Source organism: Pteropus medius, unplaced genomic scaffold (assembly GCF_902729225.1).
Source record: "Pteropus medius unplaced genomic scaffold, Ma_sr-lr_union100, whole genome shotgun sequence".
Lineage (NCBI taxonomy): Eukaryota > Metazoa > Chordata > Mammalia > Chiroptera > Pteropodidae > Pteropus > Pteropus medius.
Window position 1 is genome coordinate 10240893 of NW_024350927.1, and position 20422 is coordinate 10261314.

The window sequence follows — 20422 nt, forward strand, 5'->3', positions numbered from 1 at the left end:
TTCTGGGAGGTGGCGGGGGTGTTAGGTCATATTCAAGTCACAGCTAGCTCCTGAGGGCCCAACCTGCCCTGGGTCTGAGCTCTGCTCCTCCGGGCATGGCTGTGGCTGACCTTGACCGGGTCCCTGCATCTTCCCGCCTCCTTTCCTCATCCGGAGCACCGGGATAAGAGCCCAGCTCACAGGTGCGCATGAGACTTAAATGCGGTAGTCACTGCAGTGCGGAGAGCACCCGCCACCCACCCGGAGCAGCTCCCCAGCGGCCTGTGTGGCCCTGCACAGCCCGGCCCCTCGAGACGCTTGCCGAGCGACTGTGGAGCGGACGACGAGAGCGCGGTGGCAGGTGCAGGAGGAGGGAGCAGACCCTGGCGGAGGCTGAGGGACCTGGATCCACAGCCCAGGGCTCGGGTTAGCTTGGCAGGAGGACACCCTCTGCTCGGGGACAGGACGGAGACAGGTGAGGCTGGGCAGGCAGGGGACCGCTGGGTGGAGGCGCTGAGGCGCTCCCTGGCCCCTGCCATGTTCGCTGGGCGCTGGTGGATGGAGCCGGGCAGTGTGGTGCAGGCGGACAGCTCGGAAGAGCAGTGAGGAGCAGGGGAGCTGAGTAGCCCGGCGTGGGCTCCTTGAGCAGCTGGGGGTTCTGGGAGCCTCTACACAGCAGCGGGTGGCAGCGGGCTGGCCTGGAGCCGGGTTTTGCGGGGTGGCTGTGGATGAAAGCAGAGGCTGAGATCCTGTGAGGGAGTGTTTGCAGGAGCCGTGAGAGTGAAGGATTTCAGCCCACTCGTGAGCCAACAGACTAACCCGACACTGTGTCAGGGATGCTGGTAGAAGGCACGAGGCCCCCAGGTCAGGGACAAAAGACTGTTATTCACAGGAAAGGCAGTGGCCAGAGTGTCAGCATGGTGTGCTGGCTCCGTGCACCCCAGTTCCCACAGGGGTGACACCAGTGCCCCTGGGTGGAGGCTGCACGGCATGGGTGGGTCACAGGAGAAGCGGGGCCCGTGAGCGAGCTTGGTCCTCGTCCCCGGGGGTGGTCACTTCACCTCAAGGTCGCTCTCTGCAAACGCAAACCTGTGTGATGGCCCAGGGAGGAGCAGTCAGGGACTGGTGCTCCTGGCGTGTCCACCCCGACATGTGGGAGCGCCCCCCACATGGTCAGCAGTGTGGACCTTGCGTCCAGGCTTCCGGTCTGGCCAGCGACTGGGAGCGGAGGCCTGGACGGAGCGATTGGACATCGGGTGAGGAAGCCCTGGACGTCTGAAAGCTTGTCCTGCGGGTGGGCTGCTGGAATTGACTTGTCACCCAGAGGGAGCATTCCGGAAGCCCCAGTGAATGGGACCAAGAGCTTTGAGAAAGGGGGTCAGGACTAGTCGGGTGGATGGGCCCCAGGTCCCCAGGGTGCTGGCAGGAGCCTGCGCCCTCACAGGCGGGGGCGTGACCTGCAGGTCCGTAAGCCCCAGCAATGTGAGCGGAGGGAACGCCGAGCGTCCCGGGCGGCGGCAAACACCAGTGGGCGGTGTGTCGTTCCCTGGGGCTGCCGCACCGAAGCGCCCTGAGTGGGGGGCCCCAAAACAGCCGAAATTTGTTTCTCAGTCTCGGAAGGCCCGGGTGTCGGGGCCGCGCTCCCTCTGAAACCTGCGGGGAGACCCCTCTCCTCCCCTCTTCGGCTTCTGGGGTGACGGCGGCCTTGTCACCCGCATCTCCGCCCCTGTCGTCACACGGCCCTCTTCTCCCTGTGTCTCACGAGGACACCGGTCGCGCTGTCCAGGGCCATCGTGGTGTCCTCCCCTTAACCTGGCCACACCTGCGAAGACCCTGTTCCCAAGTAAGGCCACAGTCACAGGTACGGGGACAGGACTTGAGCGTGTGGCTTGGTCACACAATCCTCCCGTGACAGATGGCACCACACGTGCAGTGAGAAGGTCCAAATGCGGACCACCGCTTTGCGCACACACAGGCTGGTCACCGGACAGGGGAGGCGGCTGCGGAGTCCCCTGCGTTCACTCCTCTTCTTCCCTGGGGCTTCGGAAAGGCTGTTCCCGCTCCCGTCGGCAGGTGGCAGGGTCGCCTGCACGGGCGGAGCACCGCGTCCGGGCCCGGGGCCGTGCTTAGCTGAAGCAGGGGGTGAAGGAATTAATTATTCGGGGTCTTCTCCCGAAGAAGACCGGCGTCTCCGCGGGGGGGCGTGCACGCCCACCTTAACTTCCACGTCGTGGGTTAGCGTGGTACCCGACCCGCGGGGCCCGCCTTTCACATCTGTCTCTGACAGACTGGGGGCGGGGGGTGGCCAGGGGCGCGGTGGGGCCAGGCGTGTGCCAAGCAGGAGTCCCCGGGCTGGGTGTCGGAGGGCCGGGCACCAGCTCCCCTGGCTGGAGGCTCTGTGCGGCCGGAGGCCACTCCCATTTGCCGGGGCTGGGGGCGGAACTCACCTTCCAGAGAAGCTGCATCCTGGGCGAGGCCTCTTCCTTCTCGATGGAACCAGGCTGAGGACTCAGCCAGTCCCAGAGCTGCATCTGACTCTGGCTGTGCTTGGCGACTGTCGAGGGCCCTGGGGACCAGTCCAAGAGACCCCGTGTGGGGTGTTGCAGGCAGCGCCCTGATCCTTGACTTCGGCAGGTCGTGACAGAAGCAGGGGCAGCTTCGACAGAGCAATGCCCTTCCCAGAGGACGGGGGACCGCGGAAGAGCAGGACGTGGGGAGTGAGGATGGCACACATCTCTCCTGCAGTTTCTAAAAGCCACGTCGTTTCCATGGGAACGGCCCCCACCCTGCTGCCCACCTCGAGGGGCCCAGGTCCCCCGGGTGCTCTCCCCACACCTCGCATCTGGGGAGGCCGCAGCCGCAGCGTGATGGGGTGACCCGTGACCAGGTCTGGCTGCACTGAAGTGCTCCCCACTGGCGAATGGGAGCCGGGGGGTCCGGGGGACATCAGGGGAGGCTTGGGGCCAGGAGATTTGGAAGGGACGTTACCTGGGACTGAGGTGTCGGTTCTGGCTCTGGTCGGCATGAGAGGCAGGGGGCAGGGCGGCACATGCCACCTCGTTCCCGGAAGCATGAGAGCCGCACGTGGAAAGCGCGTCCAGCAAGGGCTCCACGTGTCCCAGACGCGGCTCCAGGAGGAAGCTCTGTCCGCCCGCGCCGGGGTCTTGCCGGGGCAGCAGGCTAGAGGGCCTGCTGGCATCTCCCTGCATGTCCGTCTCCTCCCTAGGCCGGGGGTCCCCGAGGGCGGGCCGTGGTCGGCCTCATCACAGCTTGTAGGCTGTCCTCTGGCTGCCATAAGAAACGGACACAGACTGGTGGCTCAAACTGGAAGTCTGAACCAAGGCGCCGACAGGGCAGGTCCCCCTGCCTGTCTCGGCGTCCCGTGGAGGCCGGTGATCTCTCCTGTTCATTGCCTCGGAGCCGCGTGGCCCATCTCTGCCTCCATGTGGCCGCCTGTCCTCCTGCGTCTGGCTCAGATCGCTGCTTCTCCTGTCCTGAGTTCGAGGCCCCCTCTAAGGCCAGGGCGAGCTCTTCCCGAGACCCTTTTTCTAAACCCAGTCACATTCGCACGTTCTGGGCACTCGGACTCGGACGTATCTTTTGGGGGACACAGTTGAACCCGCTCCCCCTCTGCACCCCAGCACCGGGCACTGCTGCGTGAAGCGGAGGCGGTTTCTGCTCTCAGCGCTGGCAGGTGATCTGAAACACCGTCGCGCCATTTCTGGACCCCGTTCCCTTCTCAGCACTGCCCCACCCCAGGGGAGAGGGCAGGGAGGGGGCGTGGGCCAGGTCTGTCCACTCACCACATGGTCCTCGCACCGCTGACCCGGCCCTGCAGGCCCACTGGGTCAGGGGCTGCGCGGGAACCAGCTTCAGAGGCTGCCACCTGCTGTCTCCATTTCGCCCCCAGGGACTGTGCCTCGGCCGGCGCCACACAGCTGGACTGCAGACCCCTCTGGTCTGGTGGCAGAGGGGCCCTGACCCAGGCGTCGGCTCCAGAATCGCCGTCCTGCCCACCGCACTCAGGCCGCCACGGGGTCCACTTTACGTTGGCGTAGACTGCTTCTCTGACCGATTCCTCCACCGGGGCCAGCGAGGTGTCGGGATGAGCCTCAGAGCCAGTACCCTGAGACCCTCCCGCTGAGTTTGGCCTGGGGCCCCGGGCTTCAGATGCCATGCCTTGTATAGCCTGAGTTTCCGTGGCTGTGGCTCGGCCAGAAGGACGCTGGCTTCCCGGTCACCTCCCGGTGAGGCCCGTGTGTGGATCCCTCCGTGTCTGTGCCGCACAGGCCCCTGGGGAGTTGCTGCACGAACCAGGCGCTCTCAGATGAGACGCTAGATCCTGCTGTTGCATCTCCAACGCCATCAGCTCAGGGAGCTTCAGAAGGCTGCACTGGCCTCTCTGTGGGACCCTGTCTCTCAGCGCTTAGAGGGGGACAGAGGGGAGGCCCCCGGGGAGCGGGAGGAAGCAGACTACTTTGGAACTGGCCGGCCGAGCTGGCGGTGATTCTTCCTCCGTCCCACATCATTCTTTCCTGGGCCAAGACTCTTTTTATAATTTCCAGCAGAGGATGAGACAAAAACATTGAAAAGCAATGTTTTTCAAACGTGCTTTTTACTCGAGCTAGAGCAGTCGTTTGCCAGATGTGAAAGAGAAACGCATTGTCTGCTCACATCTGCCCGCACCAGGCTGCACACCAAGCCCGACTCCCAGTGGCCCGGGAGTGGCGGACCAATCAGGGTCCGAGGCAGGTGCGGGACAGGGAGGTGGGGAAGCTGTATGGTGGCAGCCGCCTGGGCCACCGTCAACTCCTGGCTTCCACGCGTGGCGCCTGCCGCTCAGGCCTCTCTTCCTGGCCCGCGTAAGGCTGTGTACTGTCGACCCTAAAAATAAAGCCACCAGTTATTTTTACCAGCAAGAAGGGGTTCTCCGTCTCTCCGTTTCTGTCTCCCGCCACCGTGTGGGCACGCAGCGAGAGGGCTGCCGTCCGCAAGCGTGGAAGGGAGCCCTCACCGGAACCACATCTGCCCGCCTCCTGAGCTGTGACTTCAGTCTCTGGGAACAGCTGTCTGCTGTGGCGTTTTGTCAGGCAACCCAAGCTGACTGAGCCCGTTCCCCGCCCCCCGGGTCAGGCTTGCTGGACCTCTGCTCATATGCTGCAGTGGTTTTCTGAGGTTCACAGGCAGCAGAGTAGGGGGCTTAGCGCGAGTCCCCAGAGCCAGACACGTGTCCAGTTCCCAGAGCTGCGGTTTATAAGCTGGGTGGCTTTGGGGTGTTGCCCCCAACCTCAGATTCCCCATCTGTAGAGTGGGGTGGCAGCAGGGCTGGACCCCCACCTTAAGATGGCTGTAACCCTCTGGTGGTGTGGAGGGCTCAGATAGTGGGGGGCACTGTTGCATCATCATTGCTTCTTGGCCACGACTGGGCCCCTCTCAGCCAGAGACCCCAGGGCTCTGTTGAGGACAGGGGTTCTTGAGTTCCCCCGGTCAGGGGTCCAGTTGCTCGGACCATGTGACGTGTTGGAGGAGGAAAGCCTGCGCTGGACAGTGAGCGGCTGGGCAGTGGGCTCTGCAGCTGGGCTGGGCACGAATTTGTCCTCCACACAACAGAGTGCCCAGCTGCTGGCCACCCATCTGTCCCACCCAAACTGCACCCCCCTTTGCTCTTCAAACACCTTTGGGGGGGTCCCACCCCAGGGACCCCGGAGCATATGGTCCTCCCCCTGGAGTAAATGAATTTCAGGACTCCAGAGATGGAGTCCTGACCTAGACCACCTCTGGGGAGCAGGGCGCCCCCCTCCCCAGGCCACTGGTCAGGAGCACTCTGCACAGAATAGGAAGAAAAATGCCCAGAGGGTCGTCGGTGACCAACTACATGGGTGCCAAGAGGCGAGTGGCCAGAGGCACGGGGAGGGCTGCAGAGGCTGTCCTGGAGGACTGGGAAGGCCTCCCGCGTCCGCGGATAACAGCCTTTGCACAGGGTAAGGGGCCAGTCCCCTGGCGCAGTGCCGCGCTGGGGTTGGTCACCCGGGCCGCGCGGGACCTGGGGCTTTCAGCCCGAGAATAGCAGGGAGCGCGAAGTGGCTACGCGGACTGAGCCAGGGGCCTGGGGTGAAGACCGGAGAGGGCGAGGAAGGAGGGGCCGGGAGCCAAGGAGGGGGTGGGATGGAGGCGGGGCCGGGACGCAGGGCGGGAGGGCTGGGCAGGGCGTCCTGGCTGTGGGCGGGGTCGGGTCTGGGGTCCGGCCGGGGGCGGGGCGAAGGCGGGCCGGACTCGCGTGCGCGGGGCTCGGCTCACACTGGGCTCACTGCGCCGGGGCAGACCCAAGCGCGCGGGTCTCCGCTGCCCCCGGGGCCCCCGCGGGAAGCCGGACCCTCCGCACCTGCAGCAACCTCGGGCTCGGCGGATCCGCGCGGGCACCTGTGCCTGCGCCTCGTGTACCCTGAGCCGCCCCCGGGCCTTGTGGGGGCGGGGGTTTCTGAGGCTCGCCGGGGCCGTCCGCGAGCTGGGGACCCGAGGAGGGACCTGACGCGGAGCTGCGGGCACGATGTCTGCCTTTCCGGAGACGAGGGCGGCGGGACGCACGGTGGCCCTGGCCCTGGTGCTGCTGCTCCCCGCGGTGCCAGCGCGCGCGCTGCTCCGCCCTCATTCCCGCATGTAAGTAGCGAAGGCGGGAGGGCGCGGCGGGACGTCCGGAGACCCGGGCCCCCAGGCGGCGTTGTCTCTGGGGTCCTAAGAACAGCGGGCTTTTTGCCGTAAGGGGGGAGGGGGCGGCGAAGAGAGACGAGGTTCCGGGTTTGGGTCTGGGGGCGCTTCGGTGGCAGGGCCACCAGCCTCTCCCTTTGCCTCTCGTCAACCCTCCTAACCCGGTAATGGGGGTTGCACGCCACGGCGGATGCTGCGCTCTGGACCCGAGTGGGGGCGTCCGGGTCCCCGCCGCGCGCGTCCGCCCAGGGAGCCGGGCTCGGGAAGGCGGAAAGGAAGCAGCCAGTTCCACTTCCTTCCAAAGCCGGTCCCCGGGGGCCTGGGGGGCCTGTGCGGGGGCCACGCGGAGTCGGGTGATGCGTTAAACACGTGCGCCTCGAGGCTGAGAGCCGGAGGAGGAATCCAGCACCGGAGCGGGCAGGAAGAGCGGGTCACGGCGTCCGCCGAGAGGGACTTACTTCTGAAAGACGATTCCCCAGCCGGCCGTTCAGCCGCCTCGCTCAAACAGCAAGCAAATCGATCCTTGATCCTTGCGTCGGCCTCAAAGGAAAACCGGTGCCAAAGAGGAGGAGCGGGGAGGGGAGCCTGCTGGCAGCCCCCCCAAGTGCTCCCAAAACGAGGAGGGGGCGGGACCCGGGGCCTGTCGAGCTTGGCAAGGCTGCTGCGGAGTGGGCCAGTGGCCCGGGCACAGGTTAGGGCCTCCGGTCCAGCGCTTCCCTACAGGGCTGGGCGCACCTGGCCACGCAGGACAGCCGGGACAGGCCTCAGGTGGAATGGGGTGGGGGGGCGAGTCCGTGCCCGTGGGGTCCCCACCCTGAGTCTTGCTTCACTCCAAGGAGCGCGGTCTCTGGGTGGGGGACCTTTGCATCCAGAAATGTGACCGGCCTAAGTCCACCCCCACGTGACTTCTGCCGGACGTCCCTCTTTCCTGTGACTCCAGTGAATTTAGCCAGAGCGAGGGAAGCTGCAGCCTCAGAAGGGATTGTCCCCATGGCCTCGGTTGCTTGGCTGGCCTGCACTTCCCATGGTTGGCTGGGGACTTCCAGAGGCCCGGGCTCCTGGGAGCTCCAGGGTGCTGGTCAGGGAGGGCCCACGACGATGGCAGAAGGCTCCGCTCTTAGGAAGGGCGTCTGCCCAGGGCACTTGTGGAGATTCCGGGTCGCCCTTACTGGGCCCCAGGGATGTCCCGTGAGGCTCTGGCTCACCTAGGGCTGTGAGAAAGTGGGTTGAGTGGACGGCAGGAGACCCCAGACTCTTCCTGCCTCATTCATGCATGCCCAAGCCTCCTCTCCTGTGCCTCAAATCGGGGCTCCTTCCAGGCTTCGCTGGCCACTGCCACCCCTGGGTGGCTGCCCTCTGGGGGCCTGCGCCCCTGTTTCTTGGCTGGGGCGTAGCCATTTGGGGCTTCTGTCCGCAGATTGCCCCACGAATGTTGAGTTCTGTGATGCTTAGGAGCACACCTTCCAGGCCCTTCTATCTCCTATGCACCTGGCGTGGCTAACCTGCTGTGGGGTCCAGTGGGACCCGCAGGGGAGGCGCGGAGGGATCTGCAGTGGGGTCCAGTGGGACTCGCAGGGGAGGCGCGGAGGGATCTGCAGTGGGGTCCCAGTGGGACCCGCAGCGGGCAGCTAAGGGACATGGGGAGGTCCCCGTGGGACCCGCAGTGGGCAATCGAGAGACATGTGGAGGTCCCGGTTTCCTGATCCTCTGTGGTGGGTGGCGGGCTCCAGGGGAGGCGAAGTGCCGGAGGTTGTTGTTTGGGGACCCCACTCACTCGAAGCCCCAGGTGCTCCAGAGGCCCTTGTCGACCCGTGGGAGCCATGTGGCTGGTACTTTGGCTCGTGCTGGCTGACGGTGTCCAGATTAAAAACCGTCCAATGCTCGCCTGCTCGCTTATTTATTTATTTACGCTCTAAACTGGATTTCTGCTGCTGCAGCAGAATGGCTGGCCCTTCCGGGGCGTGGAGTGGCCGCTGGGCTATGGGAGTCGGGTCTGGGGACAGGAAGACGGCGTCCCCACACACTGGATCTCTGACCAACTGAGGTCTGGGCTGCTCGGTTTAGAGGAGACATCTGGTCCGGCTTTCTGCTTTCCCCCTGGGGCCGGAGGCCCCTCTGGGTGGCCGTGCTGGGAAAATGGCCAGAGCTTCGGAGTCAGCTGGATATATTGACCCCGTCCCTCTGTAGGGTCAAGTCCCGTCTTGCAGGTAGCCTCCCTGGTGTTCCCATCCTCACCTCCCCACCCTCTCGCCCTCATCCTGGGCCTCATCCTGAGGTCCGGGGGCTGGAACCACCCACCCCCGGGGAACGAATTCATGCCCACTCTCCCCCACGGCCGCCAGCCTCCAGGAGCCCTGCTCCACCCAAGGAGCGTCTCTCCCGTCCTCCACCCCCGGTGGGAACAGGATCCGGGTGCAACCCCTGCCCAGCACCTGGGGTCCACTGGGCGTGCCCCTGACCGCTTGGGGTGAGGGTCTGGTCTCTGTTCCTTCTCCCCAGCACTCCCTCCTTCCCCGCAAAAGGAAAAGCCGCTAGTTCATGTACCTTGTGCTTCTGAGGTGCTGGGAGCTTCTCGGAGGAGATGCCATCCCAGCACCCGGGGCTGAGGGGTGCTGCCCTCATGTGTGGGGGAAGGGACCGGCCCTGCAGGCCTGGGGGACCGTTCCGGGGCCCAGGAGGGCTGCTGCGCGACCTGGGCGTGGTTATCTCGCTGGCCTGCAGCTGCCCACATGGCTGAGGTTTGCGGAGGGCCGGGGAGGAAGAGAGGCCGTTGAGGGAGAGCACCAGCTCCCCCGGGGTTCCTGCCCTGCCCCTCGTGGGGTCTCTGCTTCTGCTGGCCTAGCGGCCAGACCACTGTCCCAGCTCCTCCGGCACCCTGTGCTCTGAGGCGTCACCTCCCCGAGGCCCCGATGCTGGTGTTCTCTGCGCTGAGCTGGGGTCAGCAGGAGGGAATCGTGGAGACATTCCAGGGGGTGTGGGGTCCCGGGACCCAATTGCACAGGGACTTCCTCTGAGCTAGGGCCTGTGCCGGGTCCCAGACTCGCGGGCCTCACTTCCGCCCCCTTGCAGATGCCAGACAGGGACCCCTCAGGCTGCGCAGGGGCCCCAGGCATGGGCCGTCGGTCCTGAAGCCGGTGCTCGTAACTGCCCTGCTCAGCGACATCTCCATGCTTAAATGTGACAGAGCCACTCGCAGTGGGTGTCCACAGCACAGGGGCCATTTCAGGTCAGGGCTGGGCCTGCAGCGGAGAGGCTCAGAGGTCATGGGGTCTCAGCCCCTCCCCCATCACCCCCCTCCCCCGCTCACTAGGAAAGCTGGCAGGGACACCTGTGTTGCCAGGTGCAGGTGTGGGCAAAAGAATGCGGAGCGAAGGTGATGCAGCACGTGCAGCATCCATCTGGGCCAGTTTCCGTTTGCAGAGGCGCCGGGGCTCGGGGCCCGTCCACTGCCGTGGTGCCCCAGCCCGGGGGGCAGCGTGGCCGCCACTGCCGCCGGCTGTCGGGAGCCCTTCCTGTGCCGGCTCACTTCACCGCACAGCTCCCCACGGGCCCTCCTCTTCCCGGTGGGGGCCCAGGCACAGAGAGGGTCAGCTCACGGGTTGCAGATGGCACTGGGAGCGGAGACCCCAACCCAGGCTGCCCAGCAGCGGGCTCCCTGCTTTCGGCCGCCGGGCAGTGGCTCTTAACAGTGTGCATCAGGGCCCCAGAGGGCCCACTTTCTGGTTCAGTGGGTCTGGGTGGGACCTGCATTTCTGACAAGGTCCTAGGAGAGGCTGCTGGTGCTGCCTGGGCACGGGGTAGGGCGAGGGGTCTGTGGCCTGGGGTGAGGCGCACAGCCCCGCCAACCGCCTTTGGCTGGAAGGGGTCACGGACAGACGAGTGCTCTAGTTTCTTCCGACCCCGGAGCCCCCCTGCTGGCCAGACCCGTCCGGAGCCAGAGGGCGAGTGTGTGTGTGTGTGTGTGTGTGTGTGTGTGCATGCACGCGTGTGCACACATGTGTGTGTGCATGTGTGCATGCGTGCTTGTAAGTGCATGCATGTGAATGCTTGTGAGTACATGTCTATTTGCATGTATGTGTGTGTGTAGCTGGCCTCGGGCCAGGGCAGCTGGACAGGGCGGGCCAACATCCCCATGTGCTGAGCCTGGGGGCGCCGGGCAGCCCAGCAGACCAGCTGTGCACGTTGGGTCCCTGGGGGATTATGATGGCCCGATGCGGGGTGGGAGGGCGGTGATGAGGCCAGACGGTTTCAGGTAAGGGGGCCGGGGCCATGCCAACATCATCTGGCACAGCCGGGGTCCTCAGGTGGGAGCTGGGGAGGGGCCCTGGTGCCTGATTTGCCAGGCCTGTTGCGCCCAGGCTTGGAATGCAGCCTCGTTCCAGGGCGAGCCCAGCGCTGGCTGCACGCAGGAGGCTTCGCGCCCTGGCCATCGCTCTCCCTCAGGCCCTTTGGAATCTGCTGGCTTCGCAAACTCTGTGAAGCAGTGAAGCCTCTGTGGGGACCACGCTCGTACCCTGGGCCTGGGGTGCACTGCTGGTCTGTCGCCAGGACGCCTCTCCCCTTCCCTCCTCCTCCTTCCTGAGCAGACATGTTCGTTGTCTAAGCACCCAAGGGTGCTGGGATGCCAGTCATCACATGGGACAGTGGTCACTGGAAGCTGGTGGCGCCCCGGCCTGGTGTGCCCCGGACGCTCCACACTCGTCCATGCTTTGCCTGCTCTGCTCGCCCTGCCGGGGGTGAACTCCTACTCACCTCCGTGCCCCAGCACCCCCAGCACCCCCAGCCCGGGACGTCTCTGAGACCGGGAGGCCGGGGCTGCAGGGAGCCGAGGGTCGGGGTCAGATTCGAGGTCAGCGTCGTCGCCGTTCCTGCTGACCCAGCTCAAGCAGCCAGTGGTATCTGCGGTTTGGGGTTCTGCGAGGCCCCGGGTGACATGTGGGTGATGTAGCCCTTGCGTGAGGGATGCCCTGATGCAGCCTGTGGTCGCCCACCCTTTCCTCTCGAGCCCCCGTGCCCTCGGGCTTGGGCCTGCTGCAGGCCTGGGGTGGGCGCGGAGTCTGGCCTGGGGCCTGGGCCCCTCTCCGGACGGCTGGACACCTGCAGGAGGGCTGGCTCCTGCCGGCAGTGGGTGGCCGGGTGCCGACTGACTGCCCTCTGTCCCAGGCCCCACGTGTGTGCCGAGCGGGAGCTGAGCCTGGTGGGCCGCCGCCAGCCCTGCGTGCGTGCCTTCAGCCGAGTGGTGCCTGTGTGGACGCCGGGCTGCAGGCGGCAGGCGTGGTGTTTCGGCCGCGAGCGGAGGTACGTAGGCCCGTGGGAGAGGGGGGCTCTGCAGCACTGACCACCCAGGAGCGTCCCGGGGCCACCGGCGCCCCCACCTGAAGCCCCTCACCTGAGGTCAGGGCCTCTGACACCCCCCGGGGGTGGGGCAGCCCTGCCCTGCTGGATGGCCTTCGTGGGTGGGCGGGGGCAGGATGCTGCAGGGAGGAGGGGGCCCTGTGGGGGCAGGGGGAACTTTTCGAGGGACCTCTGAGGGGGAGGGCCCCGTGAGGGAGCTGAGGACCCTGCCGGGGAGGGGTGCTGGCCGCCGGGGAGGGCGCGAAGTGGGGCACCCAGCCCGTGCATTCCCGGCTGGGACCACGGCCGCCTGACCCCGGGCCTGTCCCCAAGTCCCGTGAGACCTTTCATTGGTTGCTCAATATGTTGTTTCAGAATCACGAGCAGGGCGTGCCTTTGCTCACCTCCCCCTCCTTATAGACTCCGCTCTGGAATCTGCCTGACTGCAAAGCGGGGGGCAGGGGAAGGCGGGGGTGGAGTGGGGAAGGGGCCTCAGCCCGGGCTGGCCTGGCAAGGGCAGGTGGCTCAGGGTCCTCAGGTGGGGTGTGGTGCCCAGCTTCCCAGCCAGGCCTTGTGGGCTGTGCCTGACCTGTGTCATCCCTGGGGACACAAACCTGCTGTGCCTGCTCCTGGGAGCCGGAGGGCGCCTGCCCTGTCCTTGTGGGGTGCAGCCCTTGTTTCAAACATCAGGCTGCTGGATGTTCGTACGGTTCAGAGTAGAGCCGAGGGGTGCAGTGAAGTGCCCCCAGTGGTTCTCGGCAACTGCCCCAACCCCCACCCCAACACCTTAGGGTATCTGGAATCAGTGTCTCTTGTGAGGGCTACGGTAGCTGACACCCTACAGCATAGGGCGGCCGCTCCACCGCGTGGGGTGTGCCGGGCGTCGGGGGGCTCACGTCCCCCCAGAGGAGTGCCCTTTGCAGTCTGGCCTTCCCGACTGGCCTCCGCCCCGTGCGGATGTGCGTGAATTTGCAAAACGGGAATGAGGGTGCTCCAGCTCCTGGTGAAAGAGTGTGATTGATTGTAGCCAGAAGCAGCCAGAAGCCCTGTGGCCCCGGGGACAGAGAGTACGTGGCCGTGCTGGGAAGGCCCTGTGGGGCACCCTCACGGTTTCTCCTCACTGCCCCGAGCTGGCCCGGCCAGGCGGGAGGAGCGTTTGCAAGTGGCTGCGTGCCTCAGGCTCCTGTGGGGAAAGCCCCATGGTGGGGGGCTGCGGCGGGGGCCACGGGGCCTGGCTGTGTTTGTGTCGGGTTTCCCTGGGAAGTCAGGAGGGGAAGCTGGTTTCCCTTGCACTGGAAGGGGTCTGGGGTCTCCCCGGCATGCAGTGGTCCTGCCTGGGACTCCGAGGAAGCAGCTGGGGTCCCCGGCCTGTGGGCGGGTAGCCGTGCAGCTCTGGACGTAGCTGGGCGTGCCGACCCCACCGTGCCCCTCGGCGCCCAGCCCAGGTGGACAAGCCCCCTCGCCACCCCTGTCTGTGCCCACGCGAGGTCCGGTGTCCTGCAGGCTCCCTCGAGCAGCCCCCCTTCCCTTCCGGAGCTCCCAGTGCTGCTGGTACGTCATGTCCCCTCCCACGAGGCCCACGACTGCACCCCGTGGGGGTTCCCCAGACGGCTCACCCAGAGGTCCCTCCAGCGGCCTCTGAGGCTGCGGCCGCCCCAGGGAGGCCCCTGCTGCTGGCACGCCTTGTCCATCCGGACACCTGAGCCCCGGCCCCCCTCTCCCGACTGCCCAGACTTCTCCATGTCGCTCCTCCCAGCGTGTCGGGGGCGCTTCCTCACAAACTTGCCAGCCAAGCCAGGCACCCCAAGACAGGGGAGCCCCCCAGGCCACATAAAGGGCCTGCCCCCTCTGGGGGCTGCAGTCCTCCGAAGGGAGGAGGGGGGAGGAAAGGAGGAGAGGGGAGGAGGGAGGGGGGAGGGGATGTCTGGAGCACAGAGCCCACACGGTGCCCCGCCCACCAGGCCCACCCCAGATCCTGCTGCACGGTGGCCTGGGCCCCGAGGTGGCTGCAGAAGGTGGAGTGGCACCAGCCGTGTCCCCTGTGGACAGTGGCCCTGCTGTGAACCAGCTCCCCAGTGCTGGCTGGAGCCCCTGTCAGCTGTCCCCTGTGAGCTGCAGGGCAGTGAGGGGTTGGCTCTCGGTGGCCCGGGGGCCACAGGCTGATTGGCTCTCTTCAGGGGTCTATAACTTCTGGGAGCACAGAGGCGGGTGGCCGCTGGGCTCCCGGTGACCGCAGGGACTGCACGTAGCCCCGGGAGAGGAATAAATATTTACGGCGGAAGGGCCCGAACACGCCGCCCTGCCAAGCACTGGCCCCGCCGTGGCGGGTCCTCCCCCGGCAAGTGGTTTCATGTGCTGCCAAGGTGGTGTTTGCAGAGCTCCCCGGTGCCGTGCGCGTCACGCACCGCGCTTCCGGGAGGTGGCTCTGCTTGTGGGTGGGGTCCGCGTCCCCAGGGCGGCCCGGGCCCTCGAGGGCTGAGCCCTGGCCCACCCAGGGGTGTCGTTCCCTGCATACAGACGGCAGTCCGGCCCTCGCCCCGATGGCTGTTGGCTGCACCTGGGTCCTCGTTGCTGCAGACGGGGTGGGGGCCAGGGAGGGTGTTAGTGGGCGCGGGGCACCCCTTCCTCTTTGGTCACCCTACTCTCTCACGCTTCTCCTCCCTCCTGTCCCCCCACCCATCTGCATCGCCAGCTCTGTCATCCGAAACAGCCGCGGGTCCCCAGGGCACATGCTGAGCACTGAGCCCTGGATCAGCTTCCTGTTCATGCTGTAGCAGTATGACAGATGGCGGCTCAACACGGATTTATTCCGGTCCTCGAGACCAGACGTCTGCCATCGGCGTGTGGGCGGGTGGTTCCCTCGGGAGGTCTGAGGGACAGTCTGGTCTCTCCCAGGCCTTTCCCAGCTCCTGGTGACAGCTGGCGGTCCTGGGCTTGGGCCAGGGTGCTCAGCATCACCCCGGCCCCCGCCGTCCCACGGCCTTCTCCCATGGGCCCGTGTCCTAACTTCCTCTTCTCATAAGGACCAGTCACTGGATGTAGGCCGCCCCAGGCCAGTGTGGCCCCATCTTAACCTGATGACATCTGCCGAGACCCTATTTCTAAGTGAGGCCGTGTTCGCAGGCTCTGGGCGGGCATGGGTTTTGGGGACACTGCTCGGCCAGCATAAGCAGTAAGGGACGCTAAGCATCTGCCCTGCTGACCGTCACCAGTTGAGGAGGGGAGTCGGGGTGGCTCCCTGGGGAGTTTGGCGGGGCTGGGTCCTTGGGGTGTCGTAACCCACTCTCGGAAGAAGTAGAGACAGACCTTTCCAGAAGGGCAGAGATGCTTCCAAAATGAGACCCAGCTGAAGAGGACTGGGCTGTAGGAGCCCAGGGTGCGGGGTGCAGCCAAATGGGGGGCCGCGTGGGCCGTGTGGGACCAGGGCGTCCTCCGCCTCTCACGCTTGCTTCTGCTCCAGGTTCACGGCCACAGGCTGAGTCCTGGGCTGCCGCTCCACCAAGACCGCCTTGCCCGCCGTGGGAGGCTGGGCTGGGCTGGGCTGGGCAGGCCGCCTTGCAGAGGGTGAGCGGCTGGCTTCTCGGGACCCCGAGGTGCAGGTGGCCAGGGGCAGCTGGCCTCTGGGTTTCAGGGGGGACAGACGGGAGGCCCTCCATCCTCCTAGGGAGCTGTCTCTCTCGGCTCCAGTGCCACTCTCTGTGTCCCGGGGTGCCCGACCTGGCCGCCTTCTTCCAGGGGGCCCAGCCTCTGAGTGGGGCTCTGCCTCTCTCTGCTCAGCCTCTGTGAGGCCACACCCACCCGTCTGAGCAGGAGCAAGCCGTGGGCCCAGGCCGCCCTCCCTGGGGAAGCCCTCTGCCCCTGGAGCCTTCTGCTGAGCACACTCGGGCCCCGTCTCCTGCCTTCTGGTCGCCCTGTCTCCCTGGTGCAGCCCTACGCTCCCGGGTGGGGTCAGGGGTCCCCTGGACACTCCTGGACGGCCCCGCTGTCCGCCTCCTTGTGTGCTGGCGGGGTGACAGCCGGGGTCTGAACAGGTGCCACCGCAGCACGGCCAGCCCAGCCCCGGGCACCTCGGGGGCCATTCCAGGAGCCAGATTTGCTCCCTGGCTTGGCACATCCAGGGTGACTGCCCTGGACTCTTCAAGGGTGTCTCTGTGTGGGCGTGATGCCCTCCAGATGCCAGCGTGGAGCTGGGCCGGCGTGGGAGAGGGTGTGGGTGCTCCTGGGCCAGGGTGCTGAAGGCAGCCACTGCCGCTGGTCCGGGGTGGCGTGCACCCTGGCTGGCCTCCCTCCCACCTCCGAGCCTCCACCTGCTCGGCTGTGAACTGAGGGTGATCGGAGACTCAGTCTGGGGCGGGAGCATGGCGAGAGCCAGACGTAGCGGGTGAACTGCCGTGAGGCCTGGTCTCTGGACGGTAAACGCTTCCCTTCTCCCTGGTTTTCTAGAACCTTCTACTACACAGGCTACAGGCAGGTGTACTCTATGGAGGCCCAGACCGTGCTCAGGTGCTGCCCGGGGTGGAGCCAGCAGCCCGGCGACCAGGGCTGCCTCTCTGGTGAGTGTCCCCACCTGCCTGCTGCCACCTGCAGACACCGATCCCCTCTCAGAAGAGGCCTGTCCAGCGGGCAGTGTCCCTCCCAGCCGCCGTGGCACGCAGGCCCCCACTTTCTACTCTCGATAGAACTTGTCACAGCAGCACGAGAGACGTCCAGGGCCCCGCGGTCGGCCACTCTGCTCACTAAAGGCTGTTAGGACGAAGTGAGCAGAGGGAGGCCGAGGAGCGCGTCCGCGTGGGGGAAGCTGGCAGGGATCCAGGGCAGAGGGCGGTGGCGGCTCTGAGCCCGGGGTGGGGGTGGGGGGTGGTCGGCGCCCGGGGGCCGGTCATCGGGAGGGGCCCGAGGGCGGCCCGGGGCCACGGTTGGTGTCACTGGGCTCAGGCGCCTCAGCCGGGCTCGGGGTCAGCGTCACAGATGGGGTGTGGATGGCGTGTGACCCCTCGCCCCCCTGCCCACCATGCCCACAGCCCTGCTCTTGGGGGGCCTTCTGCCCGCTTTGTTCCCAGGAGGGCCCGGCTAGGCATTGGGGCCCGGTCCCCGTGGGCATGTGGTACAGCCACCCGGCCCCACGCCCACCGCTGCACCCCGGGCTTCGGTCCCGTCATCTGCCGGATGGAGTCGCTTCCTCCCTCCCAGGGGGACTCTGGGAGGACCTGGCAGAGAGGGGAGCCCCCTCCCGGCCCCCAGCATGTGTGAGCAGCTTGCATTGTCTGGCGCCCAGCGGGCGCTGGCCGACAAGGGGACTGAGCAGCCCGCCCCTGGAGAGGTGGCCCGGAGGTCTGGTAGCCCCTAAAACGGTGACGTGGCCTCCTGTGACGTGACAGGTGGCTGGGGTCCCGGCTCCCACACCTCCAGGGGCTGACAGTGGGCGGACCCTTCTGTGACCTGTGGGAACCGGACTTCGGGATTCATGTCACAGCCTGTCCTCGCGGCCCCCGGGTCCCTCCTCACACAGGAAACGTGGCGGCTGAGGGCGACCTCGTGTGAACTCCGTGGAAAAGGAGAAAGGGAAGGATGTGGGGATGTTTTTCCAGGAGAGGAAATGAATCCTTCCCTGCAGGAAGGCAGGCGCAGGACCGGAGAGGGAGGCAGCCCAGGGGCCTCGGGAGGGACAGCGGGGACAGGGACGGGTGGACGCGGGCCAGCGGCCGAGGGCGGGGGCGTCCCTCCGACAGCTCGCCGAGCGCTGATCTCTGCGGCCGGGGAACAAAGGGGCTGGCTGAGGGGGTGCGGGGCACACATCAAAGCCAGGTCCTGTGTTTCCGCTCTGCTGGGGCGGGGGCTCCTCCGGCCTGCCTGCCAAGGTGACTGGAGCATCTGCAAGGCGCTAAGGGGGGCCGGGGAGGAAGTGGGGCTGGGCCTGCGTCCCCTGGGGTGTGGCGGCGGGAGCTCAGCCTCTCGCACCCAGGAAGGGACACGGGGGCAGGGACGTGTGGCCGGGAGAGGGCATCCAGGTGCAGGCCCAGGCGTGTCCGGCAGCGGTCCCATGACTATGTCCCCTCGTGCCCCTCAGCGGGGGTCCTGTGGCTCTTGGTTTCACTTGGGTCTTGGAGTGACCATTCAAGGGCTGGGCGGGAGGGACGACAGGGCCGAGGGCCGGCCAGGGCCCGGGGCCGAGATGGCCTCTGCCCACTGCGGCGCTAAGCCCGGGTGCTGGCTCTTAGAGAACTCGAAGTCAACCCTGCGATGCTACAGAGGGCCAGTGGCCGTGACAGTCTCTTCCCCGGTCTGGCTCAGCCCGAGCTCCAGCTCTCCTGCCTGAGGAGGACTCGGTGGCCCTGCCCTGGTCAGGCCGCTGGCAGGAGTTGGGGTGCAGGGTTGGCTAGCGACACTGCTCGGTGGCCTGCGCCAGCCCAGATGGCGGAACTGGGTGACTTCCTCAGCACGGGCGGGGTTTTGGCCGGGCCCCTGCCCTGGGCCTTGCAGATGGGGCAGGGCTGGGGTGGTGGGGAATGGGGGGGGGCGGGTCTCAGCCACTGCGCCTGGCCTCGGGGGTCCAGGTTGTCACATCAGCCAGGAGACACGGGACAGGATCTCTACGGGACAGGATCCCTGTGTGTATCCGGAACTTGAAGCTTTGGCTTTCTTGGTTGTTTGTTTTTAAAATTTTATTTTTAGGGCAGGAGTTAGCTATTTACATATCTGGCTTTATCCATTTATTTCGGTGACCCGGCAAAAGCCTGTGGTCTGGCTTCCCGGGGCACTCACGCGTCCTCTGTGTGTGGGTTGCCAGCGTGTGAATGGGGAGTGGGGGCCCCAGCAGCCGGGGTTCCCGCCCGGGGTGGCGGTGCTGCCCGGGCCCGCAGCTGAGGCAGCAGCAGCAGCAGGTGACACTCGGGAAAGTGCTCACAGGCTGTGGCCAAGTCGTTTGCTTACGGTCTTAACCGAAGTCAGAAAGCGGTTGAAACAGCATGAATTGAGATCAAGTGACGATTTCATTGGGCTCTTTCGCTTTGCCTGTCGGAGGATGTTTCAGTCACGTGATTCCCAAGAAAACTCACCCCCAGTAAGAAGCCCACGAGGTGCCCTGGGCCATGACCGGTGGCTTTGCCCGGCGCCGTGTCCTCGGGCACTGGCAGGAGGCCCTCAGAGGTCGGCAGGACGGTGCTGTTCATCTGCCTACGAGTGAATGTCACGGCGCAGAGGCTCGTCTGGGCATCACGAGGGACCGCCTCGCACTCTCAGTTCTAAAGCGATGGCCTGAAATCTTAACGATTCTTGCGGATGTCTGAGGTAGTGGGGGCCTTTGCAGGAGCACATGACAGGAAGCGGGCACTGGAGAGGGGCCGACGCCTCCCACTTCCAGCGGAGGGACCTTGGGGCTTGCTGACGAGACGTCCCCGGAGTGGGGACTGAGTCGGGGCGACCCTTCCCGTGCCAGGAGGAATCTAGTTGGCGTGATCACAAGCACCCCTGACTCCGAAGGCCAGCATCGTCGTCGGCTCGCCTGTTTGATTCTGTAACTCATCGGGGCGAGGGCGCCGTGGGCGCGTCTTCTACGGGAGACGCATGAGACTCGGAGCCGAGTGACACGACCGGATGCGGCACGGCCAGCTGACGGCCAGGGCGCCTCGTTAACTGTCCACTCAGGACTCCAGGAGCTGCAGCGGGGAGCTGGCCGTGTTTTAGAAAGGATGGGGGTTAGGGGGACGTGTCTCTTCTTCTTCCGGTTTTAGTGTCCTGCCCGGCTCTGCAGCCTCCGGTACTGTCCACGTGAACATTTGCCTGAGTGACACCGAAGGACACTTTCACTTTCTCAGACTGAAACGGAGAGTTATTGATTCTTGCATTGTCCTGTTTGAAGTAGCAGGTTAACGATGTATTTCTTCACTCACTCATTCACTCATTCACTCATTCACTCACTCATTCACTCACTCATTCATTCACTCATTCACTCACTCACTCATTTCATTCACTCATTCACTCACATTCGCTCCTTTCGTTCACTCACTCATTCACTCCTCACTCATTCACTTTCCTCATTCACTCACTCACTCATTCACTCACTCACTCATTTCACTCACTCACTCATTCACTCATTCCTCCCTCATTCCTTTCACTCATTCATTCCACTCATTCACTCATTCCTCAAACATTCACTCACTCACTCATTCACTCATTCGTTCATTCCTCACTCTCACTCATTCACTCCATTCACTCCTCATTCACTCCACTCACTCATTTCACTCCCTCGTTCCGCTCGTTCACTCACTCGTTCACTCACTCACTCATTCACTCACTCCACTCATTTACTCAAACATTCACTCACTCACTCATTTACTCGCTCACTCCTCATTCATTCACTCATTCATTCACTCACTCGTTCATTCACTCACTCATTCGCTCACTC

At 65.5% G+C, this 20422-nt stretch overlaps 1 protein-coding gene and 1 long non-coding RNA gene across 17 annotated transcripts in view; both read left to right on the forward strand.

Annotated features, from left to right (window-relative positions):
* Positions 1 to 18: 18 nt before the first annotated feature.
* On the forward strand, positions 19 to 4898 carry LOC120585893 (uncharacterized). Its single transcript, XR_005648569.1, has 3 exons — positions 19 to 1822; positions 2614 to 3673; positions 3890 to 4898. It is a non-coding gene; the product is annotated as an uncharacterized LOC120585893 (long non-coding RNA).
* Positions 4899 to 6511: 1613 nt separating this feature from the next.
* Positions 6512 to 20422, forward strand: part of MEGF6 (multiple EGF like domains 6) — an 87181-nt gene continuing 73270 nt past the window's right edge. For all 16 annotated transcript variants that reach the window (XR_005648562.1, XR_005648563.1, XR_005648565.1 and 13 more), the window contains exons 1-3: positions 6512 to 6636; positions 11848 to 11982; positions 16462 to 16571. Coding sequence is in view for 10 of the 16 variants with exons in the window: in XM_039842387.1 (XP_039698321.1) it covers positions 6527 to 6636; positions 11848 to 11982; positions 16462 to 16571 (355 nt within the window). In the remaining 6 variants the exon portion in view is untranslated. The remainder of the gene's footprint in view (positions 6637 to 11847; positions 11983 to 16461; positions 16572 to 20422) is intronic.